Source organism: Micropterus salmoides, unplaced genomic scaffold, assembly GCF_014851395.1.
Source record: "Micropterus salmoides isolate LMB-PRFRI ecotype aquatic unplaced genomic scaffold, ASM1485139v1 Ms_hic_scaffold_2, whole genome shotgun sequence".
In the NCBI taxonomy this organism is placed as follows: domain Eukaryota; kingdom Metazoa; phylum Chordata; class Actinopteri; order Centrarchiformes; family Centrarchidae; genus Micropterus; species Micropterus salmoides.
In genome coordinates this window covers 38,359,806-38,379,336 of record NW_024041150.1, presented here as the reverse complement: position 1 = coordinate 38,379,336, position 19,531 = coordinate 38,359,806, and the positions used below count along the sequence as shown (strand labels likewise).

Here is a 19,531-nt window from a genome sequence, read left to right as displayed (position 1 = left end):
CCATCAGACAAAAGAGTGTACTGGTGTGAGTCTGAGCAGAGAGAGTGTAGCAACACCGTCAACATCACAGTGACAGGTAATGTGCATGGAGCTTGTCAATTAATTGTGTTTGCAAATAAAAATACTGTAAAATCTAATCAGGTATTCTACATTTCAACAGGCGTTGTGATCCTGGAGCCCTGTACTTCCTGTGACAAAGGGAGAAAATCTTGTACTGTTCCTATGAGGAAAAAGAGCAAGATAAATCTGTCAGATTTCTCTGCTACGTTCTACAGAAATGGTGTTTTCATCGGAGATGAGCCTGCAGGAAATATGATCCTACCCATGGTGTCCAAGTCTGATGAAGGCTTCTAAAACATGGAGAACTGATCCTGACAGATTAAGAAATAAATACATAAATAAATAAATGCTCAATAAATAAATAAGCATCCTATTAAAGGCACAAAAAATAAAGTTAATAAATAAAGGTAGGCAGTAATTAAATTATACAATGAGACATAAATATATATATATATATATATATATCTATAGATATATATCTCTTTTAATTAGCTTCTTTATTTATTCACCTTTGTGTTGATTAAATAATTTATTTATTGTCTGTTATAATCTTCATCTTTATATTTTAATTACTTTTTTTAAATGTATTTATTTATGTGTGCGTTTTGTCTGTTTTATTCTTCCTTTGCATTTTCTACCCTTTTTATTTCCCCAATGGTATTTATTTCTGTCTGCTCTTTTTATATTTCTCTATGCATTTCTGCCTCATTATGCAAATGAGGAGGGGCTGTGTCTCCAGGGGTGAACTGTTTGGTTTTTTCACTTTTAATGGACTTTTAATGTAACATGTTTAATACTTCCTGTAAACATAATTCAATTAATCCTATTTTCATACTGTGTATATACGTTGTGTTAACACCTTATTTTGAAAACCGAATGTTGTGTCATGTATCTTTATGCTAAAGTCTGACGTAATTTGATAAAGTATGTTGTATGTGGTGCTCGCATCGCGTACTATTGAGATTTGATGGTCTCTCTTCAGATGAGACTCTCAGACTGCAACACTTGTCTTTGTAAAGAGAGAAACTAACAGAATATAGTCTCTAACCCCGTTAGCTCGGTGTGCTCCGTTAAAACCAGTGTTTGAAGTGCGGAAAAAAAAGTTGTGCATTTTTCATTTGTTATTCAACATTTCTTGTTGCTGTTTTCCAGAACATCTTTAACAAAAGCTTTCAAGAAGCGATGGAGCCATTCTGATTGATGTCCCCAGCGTCCTCAGTGTAAATAACACATATCTGTCAGTATTTTATGTCCCATCCCATCCAGGCTGTGATTGGTCGGTTCACGACAAGTCACATTGACGAGCTACATGGCTGCTTGAAAGGCAGCTGAGCTTCTCTTCTCCCTCATCTCTCTCCGCCGACAGAGATTAGCAGGCAGGTGAGAACGGGAACAGGTGAGCGTCACGTAGCGCCCAGAGAACCTGATATGGAGAGGGCAGAGGAGAGTAGCCGGTACTCTCCTCTGCCCCACATACAGCTTGGGAGAAATCCCAGTATGCCAAAGAGTAAAACGTTAAGGTGCCGGTACTGCGCACCAGTGCGTTCAAGCCCACTTCAAGCACTGGTTAAAACTGTGTGTTTCTCACAAACAACGGCTATTGTCTTCAAACAGATTTGCTAAACACCTCAGTCACTGAAGGAAGCCATTTGACTGTGTGAGGAGCACGCTTTTTGATGTGTGCACGTAGCGTCCTCTGCCGTCTGACTGGTCCACCAATAGGGGAGAAGTTCACCCCTTGAGACACAGCCCTGCCTCCTCATTTGCGTAATGATGCAGAAATACATCGAGATATGTAAAAAGGACAGGCATAAATAAATACCATTGGGGTAATAAATAGGGTAGAAAATGTAAAGGAAGAATAAAACAGACAAAAATAATAAAACACACACATAAATTAAAAAATAAGTAATTAATAAAAAAAATGTTGAAGATGATAATGGACAATAAATAAATAAGGTAATTATTATAAAGGTGAATAAACAAAGAAGCTAATAAAAAGATATACATACATTTATGTCTCATTGTATAATTATTATCTACATTTATTTATTTACTTACTTACTTTACAACTTTATTTTTTGTGCATTTAATCAGATATTTATTTATTGAGCATTTATTTATGCATGTATTTATTTCTTAATCTGTCAGGATCAGTCCTCCATATTACAAGTGTGAACACTCCACAAAAGGAGACTCACCACGGAGCTGGCTGGCTTTGGGAGCTTACGTGATGTTCGGTTCTCTACACAGTGTGTGTTTGGTGAAAATGTAAAAGATCACTAAAAACAGAAACACAGAATAACAATATTACATTTTTTTTAAAATTAATATTAGCATCTTTAAACACTTAGAGTAAACAACACTGTTGAGAATGACTTTGTTCCCAAGCTGGAAAACATTTTATTTACATAATTACAAATCTCAGTGCCAGCCAGGGTTCATACTAGCTTCAAGCTTTATCCAGTGCAATAAATGTATTGTGCTTTGTCTGTTAAAATGATGATGACCAAAGACAGATATAAGTTTGATAAGAAAAACTAATGAAAAACAAATATATTAATAAAGTGGTTGTAATATATAAAAAGCATAAATTAATACTTTTTTAGAATGCCCCCATTAGTATTTAAATGTTTTTTAAAGCATGATCAATTCACTTTTTTAGTTTATAATGACAAAGTCAGCCTGCCAGAGCAGAGCTATGTTGTGATGCACTTTGAAATACCTTGTTGCTGAAATGTGCTATACAAATAAAGTTGTCTTGCCTAACAAACTGATAATCTGGTCATGACATCACATCACAAATTAATCATCACAGAGCAGAGCAAACAATATACAGAAATACATTCATCAATCAGGTGGTTGTGGTCTGCATGCAGTCTATCAGTCAATCTACTCTCGAGCTGGACCAATCAGAGCACACTGTGTGATACTGACTTAGTAGTGAGTAAAAACAACTAGAAACATCAAGATCAATATGAAACAGGCACAGATTACATCCAACATGTCATCATTAGTCATCCAAATAACTATTATCATAAAAACTACTATGTAGATAGTAGTTAGTAATATATTTTTCACTCAAAGTTATTTTTAGCAATATATATGTATTTTCTTCTTGGTCCAGCAGCTGTACAAGTCTTTTGTATGTGTGTACCCTCCACTCTGTCTTTAACAAACAACAGTCGCATTTTCAACCTACTAAAGTCTAGATGTTTCACTGTACATCAAAAGGTTGATTGAAAATAATATTAGTACATTGTGATTACAGTATAGAGATTTTCAAAACTGATGTTGTAAAGTGCACAGGATGAAACAAGATAACATGAAACAAAAACATACTTAAAACAGAAACACAATACGACAAAGAAACATACAGTAAAATGAAAAGTCAACAATGTAATCAGGAAACAAAAGCATATTAATAATCACACACAAAACATATTTTTAAGAATGCCACCATAAAAAAAATGATTTGTGCTTTCCCCTCTGGTCAATCCCTTCTAAAGTGTACAAGAAGGCAGCAGAGAGCTATAAAAAAAACTGTTCTTTTGAACAGATGAAATTTCATCCAGTCAAGGTGAGTGACCAACTCTATCCTTGAGATGGTTATAAAATCATGGTCTAACATTTCAAAAGACACACAAATATCAAGAAGAACTGTACCTGCATTTGAAGCATTATTATTACAAAACTATCATTCACATGTCAAAGAATATTTGGCCCATCGTGTTTATATCACATTGTTGCACAGGTACATCTCAATTTCGGACCCCTCCAGTATACACTTCGGTGCTGCATCATCAACTGTCACAGTAAACACGTGTTAGCCAAGTTTCTGTGTTTATAACAACAGTGAGACAACGGCACCATCATGAAAAACACAACACTGCTATCACTTGCATCCAGAGTACAGTTAATGAAACATGTAACACTTAATTACAGGCCTCTAATAATTATGAATCTTTGAGAGAAAATCATTTTCACACCAGAACAAACTTTGTTGAAGACACTAATTTTGAGATATTTATTTGAATACAATTAATTATTTATTTAATTTATTAATAAATTAAATAAATCGCTCTTTCAGACCCACTGTCTGAGGATTATTCTCCTCACTGTCGTTAGTGTCTGGCCTGTTGGTCAGAATCGCTGTTTCGGGATTATTCTCCTCTCCGTCGTTAGTGTTTGGCCTGTTGGTCAGAATCGCTGTTTCGGGATTATTCTCCTCTCCGTCGTTAGTGTTTGGCCTGTTGGTCAGAATCGCTGTTTCGGGATTATTCTCCTCTCCGTCGTTAGTGTTTGGCCTGTTGGTCAGAATCGCTGTTTCGGGATTATTCTCCTCTCCGTCGTTAGTGTTTGGCCTGTTGGTCAGAATCGCTGTTTCGGGATTATTCTCCTCTCCGTCGTTAGTGTTTGGCCTGTTGGTCAGAATCGCTGTTTCGGGATTATTCTCTCCGTCGTTAGTGTTTGGCCTGTTGGTCAGAATCGCTGTTTCGGGATTATTCTCCTCGCTGTCGTTAGTGTTTGGCCTGTTGGTCAGAATCGCTGTTTCGGGATTATTCTCCTCGCTGTCGTTAGTGTTTGGCCTGTTGGTCAGACCCGCTGTGTCGGGATTATTCTCCTCTCCGTCGTTAGTGTTTGGCCTGTTGGTCAGAATCGCTGTGTCGGGATTATTCTCCTCGCTGTCGTTAGTGTTTGGCCTGTTGGTCAGACCCGCTGTGTCGGGATTATTCTCCTCTCCGTCGTTAGTGTTTGGCCTGTTGGTCAGAATCGCTGTGTCGGGATTATTCTCATCGCTGTCGTTAGTGTTTGGCCTGTTGGTCAGACCCGCTGTGTCAGGATTATTCTCCTCGCTGTCGTTAGTGTTTGGCCTGTTGGTCAGACCCGCTGTGTCGGGATTATTCTCCTCGCTGTCGTTAGTGTTTGGCCTGTTGGTCAGATTCAGTGTCTCAGGATTATTTCCCTCACTGTCTTCTGTGTTTCCCACGTTGCTTCCTCCCTGGTCTTGTCCTGCACATGTAAAATTATGACATAAAACAAGTTACAAGGCATTTTTCTGTTCTTTGACCGCTCTGATCAACACATTTTTTTATTTCATGTAAGTTAAAGCTGTGGCAGTTATGATTAAAAGGGCCTACTTTGATAAATTAATCAAACCCATCAGAGAAATGAGTTATGGACGAATGAAACTTGTTGTAAATGACAATGAGAAACTACATGTAAAGGAGTTTGTCCCAGACCAACCTGACATCATACAGACAGGGCAGGCTAGTTAGAAAGGTAAGACGAACTGTACAAGCAAGACTTCTGAGTGGTTCAACAGAAAAGCTGGATGGATGAAGTCACACAGATTCCTGATTTTGCTTTGAGTTTTTAATTACTTTTTAAAAACAGCAGTATAACAACAGCACGTTAACATTTAGTAATGTGTAGCTACATCAGGTCAGCCCAGAGCAGTTAAAAGTTTTTTTTTTTTTTTTTTTTTTTTTTTTTTTTTTTTACACATTATGAACTTTCCTAGTTACATTTAATTGGTCTACGTTCTATTGGTATATACAGATGTATTAAAATGTTTTATATGTCAAGTGGGGAGAACACTGGTTGTGAGTTGCGTACGTTTGTGTGATAACAAATAAATAACATAAATCCTGCTGTACATGTCTTCATAACTCATTTCACCAGCTCCCAGTCTGTGAGTGGCAGATCTTCCTACCTCAATACAGGAAGTTGTCACGGGTGTTGAAGTTACTCTTTCTGGAACTGAAAACGCAGTTTTTCCCTCTTCTCACACAGCCAGTAAAAAACCTTTTGTCAACACATTACATTTACATTTACTAATTTAGCTCAAGCTTTAATCGGGGTTAAGTGTCTTGCTCAGGAATGGGAATAGAGTGGGTGTCACACTGTGGGCGCGTCTGATCTGCTCTGTTTAGTTAGTTCTCAGTCAGTGTGATTATTTTTAGTCTTTTTAGGGTTCATACCGCGTAGCGGTACAACCCTTCTATGTTTGTGTGTTTTAGTAATTATTATTGGGTGTGAATGCTGCAAGCATTCGCATCCTATGTTATTGCTAACCTTTATTATTATTCTTCTGTCACGTTTTTTTGTACGCTAACCAGTCCCAAAGCTTTTGACGTAGAAACTCCGTTCAAACTCCAAGTTGTCCAGCTCAATGAGGAATGGGGTGCTCTTACTTTTGTCATTGATACCTTGAATACTTTCCAAATTATTCAAGGTTTTCCAGGAAAATTCTCCCATTGTAAGTGAATAGAGAGACTGCCAAAATCCTCCTCATACCTAATCCACTTTGAAAGCTCAACAGTTCAGCATACTCTCAGCTACAGACTTGATTTAAACTGTAAATTGGTCACAAGAAGTTAATCTATTAATTATGTATTCAGCTTTTTGATATGTTATATGGTTTGTTCACGGTCGCTGTCAAAGTTTTATGCTTTTTTGAGCTCTTTTCTGAGTTTATAATGGGTGTGTGACAGTCACTACAGTGTAGCAGGCTCGGAAAATCTGGTTCCTCACATGGGCTTTTTAAATCCCTCTGAGTTATAGATTTGTCTGTGTCCTTCCAAAGGACTAGAGTGACAGAAAATTCTCCATTGGCTGCCTCAAATTTTCTTGACCAGAGCAGAACGTAACAGTTTTTCAACTCGCCAAAGTAGTCCCTTTTTTCAACTTTATCCAAACAAAAAATACATCATATTGTTCACAAATGCCTTCTGTCGCTCCCGGTCAAGTAATTTCGTCGATACGACCTATACAGGTGCTGGTCATATAATTAGAATATCAGTTGCTTTATTTCAGTAATTCCATTCAAAAAGTGAAACTTGTACATGTCTTTTAAGATTCTCAGTCATCCAGGTCATAGTTATCCAACAAAGGTTAAAATCAAGGGCAACTGGACTTGGTTGAAGATACCGCTGGTCGTTCACTAACGAACCAGCGGTATCGATGACCCGAGATAACGACCCCACTGAGGTTAAATAGCTGAGTTTCCCTGCCAGTCAGTCAGAACTGAAGAAGTCCTTTGGATGAGGGACGAAACGTCTTCCAGTATCTTCAACCAAGTCCAGTTGCCCTTGATTTTAACCTTTGTTGAAACTTGTATAATGTATACATTCATTCCACACAGACTGATATATTTCAAGGGTTCATTCCTTTTAATTTTGATGATTATAACTGACAACTAATGAAAACCCCAAAATCAGTATCTCAGAAAATTAGAATATTGTGAAAAGGTTCAATATTGAAGACACCTGGTGCCACACTCTAATCAGCTAATTAACTCAAAACACATGCAAGGGCCTTTAAATGGTCTCTCAGTCTAGTTCTGTAGGCTACACAATCATGGGGAAGACTGCTGACTTGACAGCTGTCCAAAAGACGGCCATTGACACCTTGCACATGGACGGCAAGACACAAAAGGTCATTGCTAAAGAGGCTGGCTGTTCACAGAGCTCTGTGTCCAAGCACATTAATAGAGAGGCGAGGGGAAGGAAAAGATGTGGTAGAAAAAAGTGTACAAGCAATAGGGATAACCGCACCCTGGAGAGGATTGTGAAACAAAACCCATTCAAAAATGTTGGGGAGATTCACAAAGAGTGGACTGCAGCTGGAGTCAGCGCTTCAAGAACCACCACGCACAGATGTATGCAAGACATGGGTTTCAGCTGTTGCATTCCTTGTGTCAAGCTACTCTTGAACAAGACAGCGTCAGAAGCGTCTCACCTGGGCTAAAGACAAAAAGGGCTGGATTGCTTCTGAGTGGTCCAAAGTTATGTTCTCTGATGAAAGTAAAATTTGCATTTCCTTTGGAAATCACGGTCCCAGAGTCTGGAGGAAGAGAGGAGAGGCACAGAATCCACGTTGCTTGAAGTGCAGTGTAAAGTTTCCACAGTCAGTGATGGTTTGGGGTGCCATGTCATCTGCTGGTGTTGGTCCACTGCGTTTTGTGAGGTCCAAGGTCAATGCAGCCATCTACATACATACTGTCATTATGACTGTATGTATGTATACGCATGTATATATTTTCTGTGTTGGTTTTCTGCTTTGTCTCTTGAAAAATGTTGTAAAATTGTAATTTAGTTAATTTAGTTAAAAGTGCTAAAATAGTTTTAACTTGTTACAAACTTTTAGACGAATGTTGCAGCATCATTGCACCTCCATGACATAAAAATCATGACACAATAAGTAAGTAGACCTTGTTTGCTTTTGGAGGCATCCTTCTCTTCTCAAAAGGGTGGTCTATAGGATAATGTCCACGGGTGGTTTTATTACGTAAACTGCATGATTGATTTATTTCTCCACACTGTATTAAACTATATAATTTATTTATTTTTGTGGGACAGGCAGCAGCTGTTTTCAGCCTGGACTGTTAACAAGGTTGACTTTAAAAATGCGAACCTATCATTTTAAATTGAGAAAAATAAAGAGAGGAGAAATGTGTCACTTACTTTTCTTTAGTAATACAGCAACAATGGCAGCACCAGCAATGGCAGCAAAAACAATGCCAATAATGCCACCTGGACCAATACCAGTGTCACCAGCTATAAGAATAGAGGAAAGATGTCAAGTTTTTTTCTTTATTGATCTGTTTTATTGCACAACATTTTTACTGTTTAGATTAATCTCCTGACATATAAGAACAACCAGCTCTGAGAAAAATACTGAACTAATATTTGTTAATTTGAGTTGCAAAGTGCTTCACAGTTATAAAAACTACATAAACATGTGTTTAAGTAAAAATTCAATGGTGTAATAATCACATTTGAAAATGTACATGGACTTCGGGCACATAGCCAGCCTACTTTTTTTTATAATGCAGTTTTCCCCTACTTTTGTATTTAATTATAAGATTCAAATAGGCCTAAAGCCAAGGGCAGCTGCAGATTTGATTATCAAGTATCTATAGGTTAATCACTACCAGAGACACCTTTCTTATTGTTACATTGTCATTTGAAATCAATTGTAGGCTACTCACTTTAAAGAAACAACAATTGTAAGAGAATGAGAATAAATCTCTCACGATTCAAGGAGTACAGTTGCAGGTGAGGTGGAGGTGTGGCCCCAAATAGAGAAGCATGACATGATGCAGTTCAGGGGATTTATTAACAAAGAAACAGAGCAAAGTTATCCAAAAATGGTGGAAACACAGAGGCAGGACAGAACACTCTACAAGCGACGAGGACGCATCAGGGACTGAACAGAACAGGCAAACATTTAAACACCTGGGGCCTCATGAGTATAAAAGACTGTGCAGCTTTCATTCTGAAAGATGGCGTTCTCACAGAATTAGAAGTAGACGTATGCACAGAAATATCGACATGTATAAAAACAGGCTTACGGCAGGTACTGCGCAACTTTCCTTTATACATCCCAATGAACGTGAGGCCATGGCACGAGCCACATACTCCACCTTGGCTCCTCCCATAAATTACTATGCAAATGACCAGAAATACGCCAGCTTCAACTCCTAAGGGCCAAATAACAATGACTAATCCTGCTGTAAAACATGTGAAAAAAAGAATGTTCATCATAAATTGGTGCAGAAAATGTCTCCAGAATGCAGGAAATTAAGTTTTTTAATGCTCAAAGTTTTCTGGGGGAGGACCCCCAGACCCACAACTGCATATATTTCAGCATTGAATATTTATTTATAATATAATAAAATATTTTTCTCTTCTTCTCATGCCCAAGTGTGTCATCACCACCTGAGCCCTATTTATTTATTAATTTATCTTCGCTGGTAATGTCAGTTAGAGACCCCCACGAAGCTCAGATTATAACTCGAACCCTGGATATAGAAATCAAGGTGTTTGTGAGGTGGAACTTAGAAAGCACGAATTGTTTAATGCAGCTTGTTGACAAACAAAAGAAAGTTCTGAGAGTTAAACAGAATTAAATTATTCTAAATAAAGGCTTTAGGTAGAAAGGTAAACACATATTGTTGATCACAACAGACACACACCTGTCGGCTCCCGCTGCTTACAGCTGGCCGACCATAGCCTCCCTATGACCTCCTTGACCTTTCCCCCTTTGGTCATGTCTCACAACATACACCCTTAGGACTCTGGGGGGCGGGCAGGCTGCAGGGCGTTTGGTGGGTGGGGCTGCTTTATTGTGGCCTCGCCCTTTCTGTCTCCCCCACTGGCCGCCCCTCAATTTTAATTACACATTAGACACAGAGGGCTTGGGGGGTGGGAGGGGCACGATGGGAGGCTCCACTCGGTCGGAACTGGGATTTTTCCCAGTTGAAACTTCCGAACATCAAAGCGCTCCAGGTGCATGGTGGTCCATGACGTCAAAAGTGAACGAAAACCATGGGTGACCGTGACAAAGTGTACACTCAGTTGCACCCTCAGCAGTGTTTTAGGTGTTAATTAAAAGGACCGCAGTTTAACTGCAACAACTGACATAAATAGCCCATACGTTACTAGTTAACTGTGTACCCCTCTAGCTACATCAGTTGGTAACGTTGTAGGTTACACTTCCTAATGTTTTGGCATTTTTAACAATAACTTTTATGCAGAGAAGATGACTTTATGAGAGTCTTTACTGTAGCCAGCTACCTAATAGGCCTAACATATTTCTATCAATGTACATGCAGAACAGGTTTCACTATATGATCGTATATGTATTATTTTAATTTAAATACATGCAAATGTACTTTTTGTTGCCTTTTAGTTTATTGTTTACCATTTACAATGTCTGCTTCTATGGGAGCTGCCATTGTTTTGTGACGTCATTCATCTGCTACTCATGAAGTCGGGGTACATATTTTTTCTCCAAGCTCACAAGTAGGAAATCTGTCTTCAAGTAGCGTTCCAGGATTGTTTTTCTAGTTGGAAGTCGGAAAATTTCCCAGTTCCGAATTGCCTGGAACGCAGCATAAATCCTGGCTTTCCAACCAGTCTCTGCAAAATCGTCCGTTCACCCAAGTGGTAACACTTGCTACAGCCAGCCAGAGTTTTAGGTCTGCTTTTTGAATCTCTTGTTCTGATCTAGTTTTGACTTTGTGTGTTTTTTGCTCTTGTTCCAGATAACCGCTTCAGTTCTAGAAGCCCAGCCCGCCTGCCTGAGCAGAATAGCTTTTGAACCTACCACTCACCTGTCTGCCCACACTCAGCCCCAGTCTCTCAGAGGATTCCAAACATTTTGAACCTATAGACACATTTTCTACTGCAAAAACAATTAATAATAGGCTAACCTACTGAGTCGGACTGTGACGTTCCAATCACAGGTCCATGAGTAACCTAAACTGTATCTGGTCTGTTCAATTAATATTTTTGTCTTCAGTTATTACAGTTGAATAAATAGGCCTGTAGCCTATTTAAAATTAATGTAATGGGCTGTAAGAGAAATCCAGCATTTCCCAGTCTGCTAAATGATGAATGAGCAACACTGTATAAAATGTAATATTGTTAACTTATTGATCCTTCCTCCACTCCTGCGTTTAAACATAAATAACATCTATGGGGTCATCTATGGGATGGTGATGGAGCAGTGGATCAGACACATACCTTTGTGTGTGAGAGACCAGGGATCGTATCCCACTGTAACCCATCCACCATTGTGTCCCTGAGTAAGACACTTAACCCCTTGTTGCTCCAAAGGCGTGCAACCTCTGGCGTATATAGCAATTGTAAGTTGCTTTGGACAAAGGCTTCAGCTAAATTGATAAATGTAAATCATGGTTCACGTTGACACGCATTTATATTTCTAGCTCCATCCGATTAAAATGGAAGCTCTGCCTTTATTTACCCATTGCCATGGTGGTATCGGAGCTCTATTGAGGATGGCTCTATTTCATCCCCACGCATGCGCTTCCATCAGGCTCAACATAACTCAGAGTTGACTGAACTAATTCTGATCGGAGTTTCACATCTGAGGCTCAGTCAACTCAGAGCTCCGGGATAAACTCAGAGTTTGCTGAACCTGCTTTCTGAAACAGGGCCCTGGAGTAAACTATGCACCTAAGTTGCAGGACAAAGAACTAAAACGCAGGACTAAGAAGTAAGACAAGAAAACAGAATGAAAACAAACACAAAATCATCACAGCAGAAGGTGCTTTAACCTGAATACTTAAAAATATAAGTTTCTTAAAGGGATGAAGGACGAATGACTCAGGTGTTACATATGCTTGTATATTAAAAGTGTACAAAAAAGACTCTGGCTCTGTGGGAAAAAATGGAATAAAAGAAGGTGGTCCAGCACCTGACTACTTGAAGAGTCATGTTTCTTGTAGGACAAATGACACTGGTGTTTTATATTTCTGCATGTATATTATAAGGTCCAAAAAACATAGACATACTTACCAATATCCTCTGACTCTGGGTCTGGGGGGAAAATGAAATAAAAGGTTGAGGATAAAATTCTGAACCACAAGAAATGTAGATGTGCTTGTGACAGTTGATAATATATAAATAAAAGTAGAGATATTTACTTTCTGTGATCATTAGTCTGACTTCTGTTGTTAACTGTAATTGTGTTCATTACATGAACATTACAAATATGTAACATTTTCACTTATTTAATTTGAATGTGTATTAGATTAGCTGTACTCACCAACAATGAGCGTAACATAGCCTTTTCTGACCTGACTGTGCAATTTGGGAACAAAGCAGCTGTAATTTCCTGCATCCTGTTCAGTGACGTTGGTCAGTTTCAGTGAAATGTTTCCTCTGGTCATTTCATCATCGAAAAAAGATGTTCTTCCTTTGAACTTCTGATCCTGATTATCTAGATAGTCCTTCATACTTCTATAGACATGCACAATGCTTTTATTGCATTTCCACTCCACCGTTAGAGTCTTCACATCGAATGGGGGCTCCAGGTGGCATGGCAGAATGACATCATCACCGACTACTGCTTTAACTGGTTCATGTGAGCCAGTCACATCAGACTCTCCTGTGGAAACAAATATAGCTTTTAGACTTCAAGTTGCAGCATCATTGAACACTTTCTTCCTCAATATTTATTTAAACTAGAAAGGCTGAGCAACAGTTTCCATCCAGATGTAGAGAAAACAATATGTGAATTCATGCAAACTGGATACTGTTAAGATAGCAGGTGTTCACATTAATGAAAATTGTTTACTAAGTGCATAAGCATGGCTTGAAATAACGGGTGGGGGCTGACCCCCTAATTAAGGCATACTTTCTTAGCTGTAATTGTAAATTTTACAATATATTTACCATATTCATGCATTATATTTAAGAATTGTAAAATACAATTTCAGACACCCCGGAATTGGACCATACCATTTCACTTAACCAGTCCAGTCCACCACATGCTGGTGGAGACACTGGTTATTGTCAGTAGTTAACTATTTAGTTTCGTTTAGACAATTAAGTTTCCTACCATCAGAGTTTCATAATTAGCATTTGGGCCATCTGATGTTAGCTAGCTGATAGCCCATCATTTCATTACCACTATATCCATATTTTAACTAATTTTCAGCTAACGCAGGTGCTTAGGCATGAACAGTGAAATTGAGGATCAGTTATTGTACATTTCAAAATCAAATAGAGTTTATTATTTCCTTTCTAAGTCTTTTGTGAGTCTTTTCACAATAAGCAGCCAGATGTTTTCACTCTGGAATTCAGAAGTCATACCTGGCTAGGTAAATGTTATTGTTATAAAATGTTATTTCAAATGTATTCAGTTTCAGTTTTATTTATGTAGCGCCAGTTCATGAAAAAAGTAATCTCACTGCACTTTATATATAGAGCATGGGAAGAGATCCAACAATTCCCAATTCCCCAACAATGTCTGACTACTGCTTTACCCAGATTACATTTCATTCACAGTCAACATGAGAAAGAAGCAAGGAGTATTTGCTAAAAGTAAGTTGAAACTTGTTGAAAAGTAAGTTCAAAATGATAAGATTTAGGAATCAGAGATGATACTGCATACTGTATTTTATGATAGTGTCTTTGGTTCTGATTCAGCATTGTGTGGGTCTGTGTTTGAGCGTTTTGATGGTCTGCTGTTGTGTTTTTGACTTGCTGGCAGTTATGTTCTTGAATACTTGGTGACCTCTGACGACAAAAGTTGTTGTTTGACATCGGGCACCCATCAACTGGTGGAATGAATTTGATTCATCATCTACAGACTGATGACATTAGTTAAATGAGTGAGGATATTGTAAGCATTGTAAGATTTTAGTTCACTGTCACACGTACCTGGCTGTACTGGGTTTCCTTTATGACCTGGAAAAAAGTTGACCCCCCCGGTTTTCAATGTATAATTCGCACCCTGTTCATTAGCCACAAAACTGTTCTTGCTTCTGCGTTGTACAACCCACTACCTTTAAGTAATCTACATACTTAGTTAGCTCAAAAAGTCCTGTCTATCTAAAATGCAGTCTGACTCACCAACAACGAGTTCAATGGAAGCTTCCTTGTGTATTGAAGGGAGGAAACATTTGTATGTCCCAGCATCAGATGTTTTCACGCTGAAGATTTTCAGGGAGACGTTTCCTTTCATCAGTTCATCCATAAACAGTATTGTACGATAGTTGTAGGACGGATTTTGTTGCTTAAACAGGTTTCCATGTTGATGAACGTGAATGTACTTTGGGTCCAAACCAGGTTTGGTCCACTCTACTGTCCAGAAAGCGGCACTGACTGCAGGTTCAAGGCGACATGGCAAAATGACATCTCCACCAGCCAGGGCTACGATTGGTTCATCTGAACAAATCAACTTAGACTGAGCTGCAAAGAAAACAAAAGTACAGACAGCATAGTTTGAATTAATGTCATCAATTTGAATTTTTTTATTCTAAAAATAAGAAATAATTTAGTTATCAGAGCTGCACTAAAAACAAGGAAAAGACCATCGAAATCTTCAGAGTTCTTCCAGCACACACAGTAGCCTACACTCACTTTCCACTTTAGGTACACCTTGCTTGTACCAGGTTGGACCCTCTTTTGCATAAAATATTCCTACCATAAGTCTGTCAACAGTCCTGTATCAGGATGAAGTACAGCAACAACTTATCAATGGGAGATAAAAAGGAGCTGACGCTCTTACTTTTATTGTATAAATTTGCATTCAGTGGAGTTTTTAGGGATAGTAACATTGGTTAATCAATCCACCACTTTGATACTTAAACATCTTAACAACATTAAATGGGTGGTGATGGCATAATGGATAAGACACATGCCTTTGGTGAGAAAGACCGGGGTTCAATCCCCCACCGTGACACATCCACCAGTGTGTCCCTGAGCAAGACACTTAACCCCCAGTTGCTCCAGAGGTGTGCGACCTCTTACATATTTATATATAGCAATTGTAAGTCGTTTTGGACAAGAGCGTCAGCCAAATGAATATATGTAAATGCAATGGTGGCTCGCCAATAGAGGGCGCTAGGGCGCCGCCCCCCTTTGGTGGAAACTTTTCATATACAGTCTATGAGTGGAAAGTGTTTGGATTTTTTTTTTTTTAAATACGCAGTAATTACCTTTTTAAGTATATGTGTGTTTAAAATGCACAATAATGTGGAATATATCAAATTTAGGCTAAATAATTATGTTTGGGTGTGAAATTATCTTCCTGCTCATTCACTGATCTCTTCATGGCGCTAGAGAGATTTCCCAGGCAGCACAGCAGCGCAGCCAAAAGCTGACACAAGATATGGTCATAAAATACAATCCGCATTGTCATCTCTAATTCCCAATTCCTTCTCATTCTCATCAAGTTTAAAGTTTCAACTTACTCTTTTTTAGCAAATATCTCCTTTCGTCTTGCTCATGTTTAATGATGTGGCCTAATTTGCGTCCAATAAAGCGGTAGTTGGACACTGTTGTTGGGGAATTGGGAATTTTTGGAAATTCCAGAGTTTAAACAAATTCCATGTTCAATGTGAAAGGACTCACAAAATACTTCAAATATAATAATACACGTTATATTGATGCAAAAATGTATCTCTACAATAACTAATCCCCATTTTAATGCTCATGCCTAAGCACCAGTGTTAGCTGACAATTACAAAAGAATTGTGAATGAAGTGACAGGATGGGCTCTTAGCTAGCTAACATCAGATTGCTCATTTTAAGTAAAGTAAATGTTAATTACGAAACTCTGAAGGTAAGAAAGTTAAGTGTATTAAAGCAGCTAGATAGCTAACTACTGACGTTAACCTGCAGCGTCTCCATTAGCGCATGATTCACGGGACTGGAGCAGCTGATGCAGGCGGACAAGACGTTCAACTAATGTCAATGTTGGAAATGGTATGGTCCATTTTAGGGGTGTCAGAAATCATATTTCAAGATTCTTAAATACAAGGCATGAGAATGGGAAATATATTTTAATATTTAGATTTACAGGTAAGAAAGACACCCCCTGACCTACATTACATTTATTCATTTAGCTGACGCTTTTATTCAAAGCGACCTATAATTTCTTTCTAGGTTGCACGCCTCTGGAGCAACTAGGGGACACATTGGTGAATGGGTAACAGTGGCGGATTGAACCCGGGTCTCTCTCACCAGACGCATGTGTCTTATAGATTGCACCATCACCTCACTGTACTGTTGTTTTTGCCTCTTTTGGTGGGGTCCAAGCCTTAACGAGGGGGGTCAGACCCCTCCAATCCCCCCATAATTCGAACCATGCGAGTGCACATGCGATGAAGCTGACAGAGTTAACATCAAAATGATATTTTGGACTGCAAGCTGTCAGTCCTTGAAGATTACATTTTGGATGAAGTAAAAAAAGCTGAATATTCATTTCCACCCACTACCAGTTGGTGCTTGTGCTACAGTACATCAACAAGGAGAACAGCTGTTGGCTACAGAAGTAAGCTGTTTAGTTAATAGGCAGCTCTGAAGTGTTAAGATGTGGTTATTTCCAGTGGTGGACAGTAATTTAAGTAGGCCTACTGTACTGAAGTACTAATATAAGGAGAAGGGAGGGAAGTAAAAAAAACTCCTTGCAGGTATTCTCATAATAGAATATATCATTTTTTTTAGCTTATGTTACTTGTTTGGACAACGCACATTTGTTTCTTTTATATTTAAAATGCATAGCATGTTTTCTTATTGTGCAAATCAACCTTTCTCAAAGCATTTTTATTTGTTAGTTGACATTTTTTAGTGCACGCTATTTTTAAGAACATTTTTAACAAATGCTTTCAAAAAGTGATGGGGACATGTCCCCAGCGCTCCCACTGTAAATAACACCTACGGCGTCGGAGCAGATTCAGCTGAGCAGAAAGGAATTTAAAGGCAAAGTTCTGTCACTTTTGAAGATGAAATGTTTGAGATTGTTGTGCAAAGACGTTTAAAGTATGTAAATAACGTTAGGCTATATCATAAAACCGATTCAGCAATCTAATAAACAATTCAGAAGGGCCTGTTGTGAATGATGTTAACAAGGAGGATTAAAAGACACACATCATAAAACGATTTTTCGATTCAAGTTGCTTCTCACTGTCAACAAAACGGGACTCTTTCTAAATGCACTTAAAAATCATAGGCTGAAGTGCAACCATAATTTACATTTACATAAAAAAGAAAAAACGAAGCAATTTACCTTTACTGACTTCAATAAATCTTACCTCCATTGTCCACCTGAGAGGGAGAGTGCATGAAAACGAGAAACAACAGTATTATGGTCGCTGGATAAAGGAGAGCCATCTTAGATGTCGTTGTTGAGATGAAATTCAGTTCTTTTGTTTGTTAAAACACAGAGGACCTAGGCTACTTTCACTGTCTCCCTTATTGTTGAATGGAGAAGTAGTCAGGTGTCAGCTGAATGCATCACATGAAAATGCACAGTCAACGGATTCATTTCAATTTTGGAAAGAATTTACATAATCATTAAAAAGCTCATTTAAAAAATGTCCAATATCATATTTGCCTATAATGTTAATCAGTGTGTGAGAGATGACATTCAGAATTATTTTAAGACCATCATTTGCGTGCAGGCCATAAACTAAATACAAAAATGTATAGAGTCCATGATTTTATATCATAAAGCACCAAAATTAAAAACTATCTACAATAGAGATAGTCTGTGCACTGTCTGATGGAGGCTTCAATGCAACAAAAAGACTGTGGTGTTGATTGCTGTCTTGCAATTTAGACTACCTCATTTGATAAAAATCCTACGCAAATGGGATTTAAATGCAGCTAAAATACATGATTTCTGCAATGTGAACAGTCATAGGTCCCTGTCCCACAGGACTCCCCGTGGCTTTTCTGCCCTCCTCATGTAGGCTATGTGGAAAGACAATTTGTGTTTGGATTCATTGATGTGGTTCCTAGTAGTGTAGTTCTCTCGAGGACTTTGTTAACTAGTTGTTAATGCTGTCTCTTTCCATGAGGACTTCATACAGTAGTTGCTAGTCTTCCAACATATCAGTAGACCGCGGTCCGGCATCTTGAACCGTTTTAATTTGCAAATGGGAAATCTGCTTGTTGGACATTTACTGTTAGTTATTGTAACATCAAAAAATCAAAAAATTATTGCTTGAGGCTTGTGTCATTTGCCATTTATTTATTTCAGTATTTACCTCCAGGAAAGTAGAGGAAAGATGAGCCTGGAGGTATTTAATTTAACAAACATTTACAACAAACTTTCACTCATTTTAGACACAGTCTTTAACATCTGTAGTGTGAACCTACATTCATTCACAGCTGGATTATACAGGGCTGATACAGCATGCTGTCTCTTATCAAAATGTCAAGTAGGCCAACACAAGGCAAGAGTGAACTAAAGTGATTAGCTTCTCTTCTTTGTTAAAGTAATGCTGATTGATTGAGTGAATTAATACAATTATTGAGATGTTACTTTAGTAAAGATGGATGTACAATACACAGGCAGAAAACAGCAAAGTACTCTGAGAGAGTGTGGACACTTGTGGCAGAGATATGGATCCCATGCTGGGTTTGTGTCTCTGATGTATTGTATGTACTTGTATGTAAAATTTCTGTTTAAATGTTTAAAAACTCTCCTGGGGAGGCGTACCTCATAGTTTGAGAACGTCTGCTTTAAAGAGTCGGATCACTCAAACAACTTACCTTTACTGGCATCTTGTCTTCCGGAAACTTTGGTTTTATTTCCCCATGAGACACCCATTTCCCATATAAAATAGATGACATACTGCTCATTTGTTGGTGGGGCATTTTTAAACCACAGCGATGGACACGCTACCAGTTGATTCATTTCTCTTTTTCTAGTCACACAGTGGGGTGAGGAACCAGGCGCTGAGCTGATGGCTCATTACAGAGGGGGGAACTGAAAATCACTTCCTCAAAATCTCTTTGTTACTTTTTCACAGCTTTATTATTTACATCCGTCATCTTGCTTCCTTCTCACATCTCTACCCCTCTGTTTACCTCTCATCTCGTTATCGGGATGGAACCAACTATACTACATCTTTTCGGTGGTCTGTAAAAGCTCCTCTGCCAGCATCAGAGGGAGGCTTTTTGGGCTGGGACTGCTGGTCTTG

The 19,531-nt window shown here is 38.4% G+C and overlaps 1 protein-coding gene across 1 annotated transcript; it reads right to left on the bottom strand.

Moving 5' to 3' along the window:
• Positions 1-2,419: 2,419 nt before the first annotated feature.
• Positions 2,420-17,781, bottom strand: LOC119912936. Its single transcript, XM_038732215.1, has 6 exons — positions 17,636-17,781; positions 14,451-14,789; positions 12,640-12,981; positions 12,390-12,410; positions 8,529-8,621; positions 2,420-5,073 (listed from the first exon to the last, which is right to left on the bottom strand). Exons 1-6 carry the CDS (start codon positions 17,712-17,714, stop codon positions 4,130-4,132), a joined length of 1,818 nt encoding a protein of 605 aa, XP_038588143.1. The 5' UTR covers positions 17,715-17,781; the 3' UTR covers positions 2,420-4,129.
• Between the last annotated feature and the right edge of the window lie 1,750 nt (positions 17,782-19,531).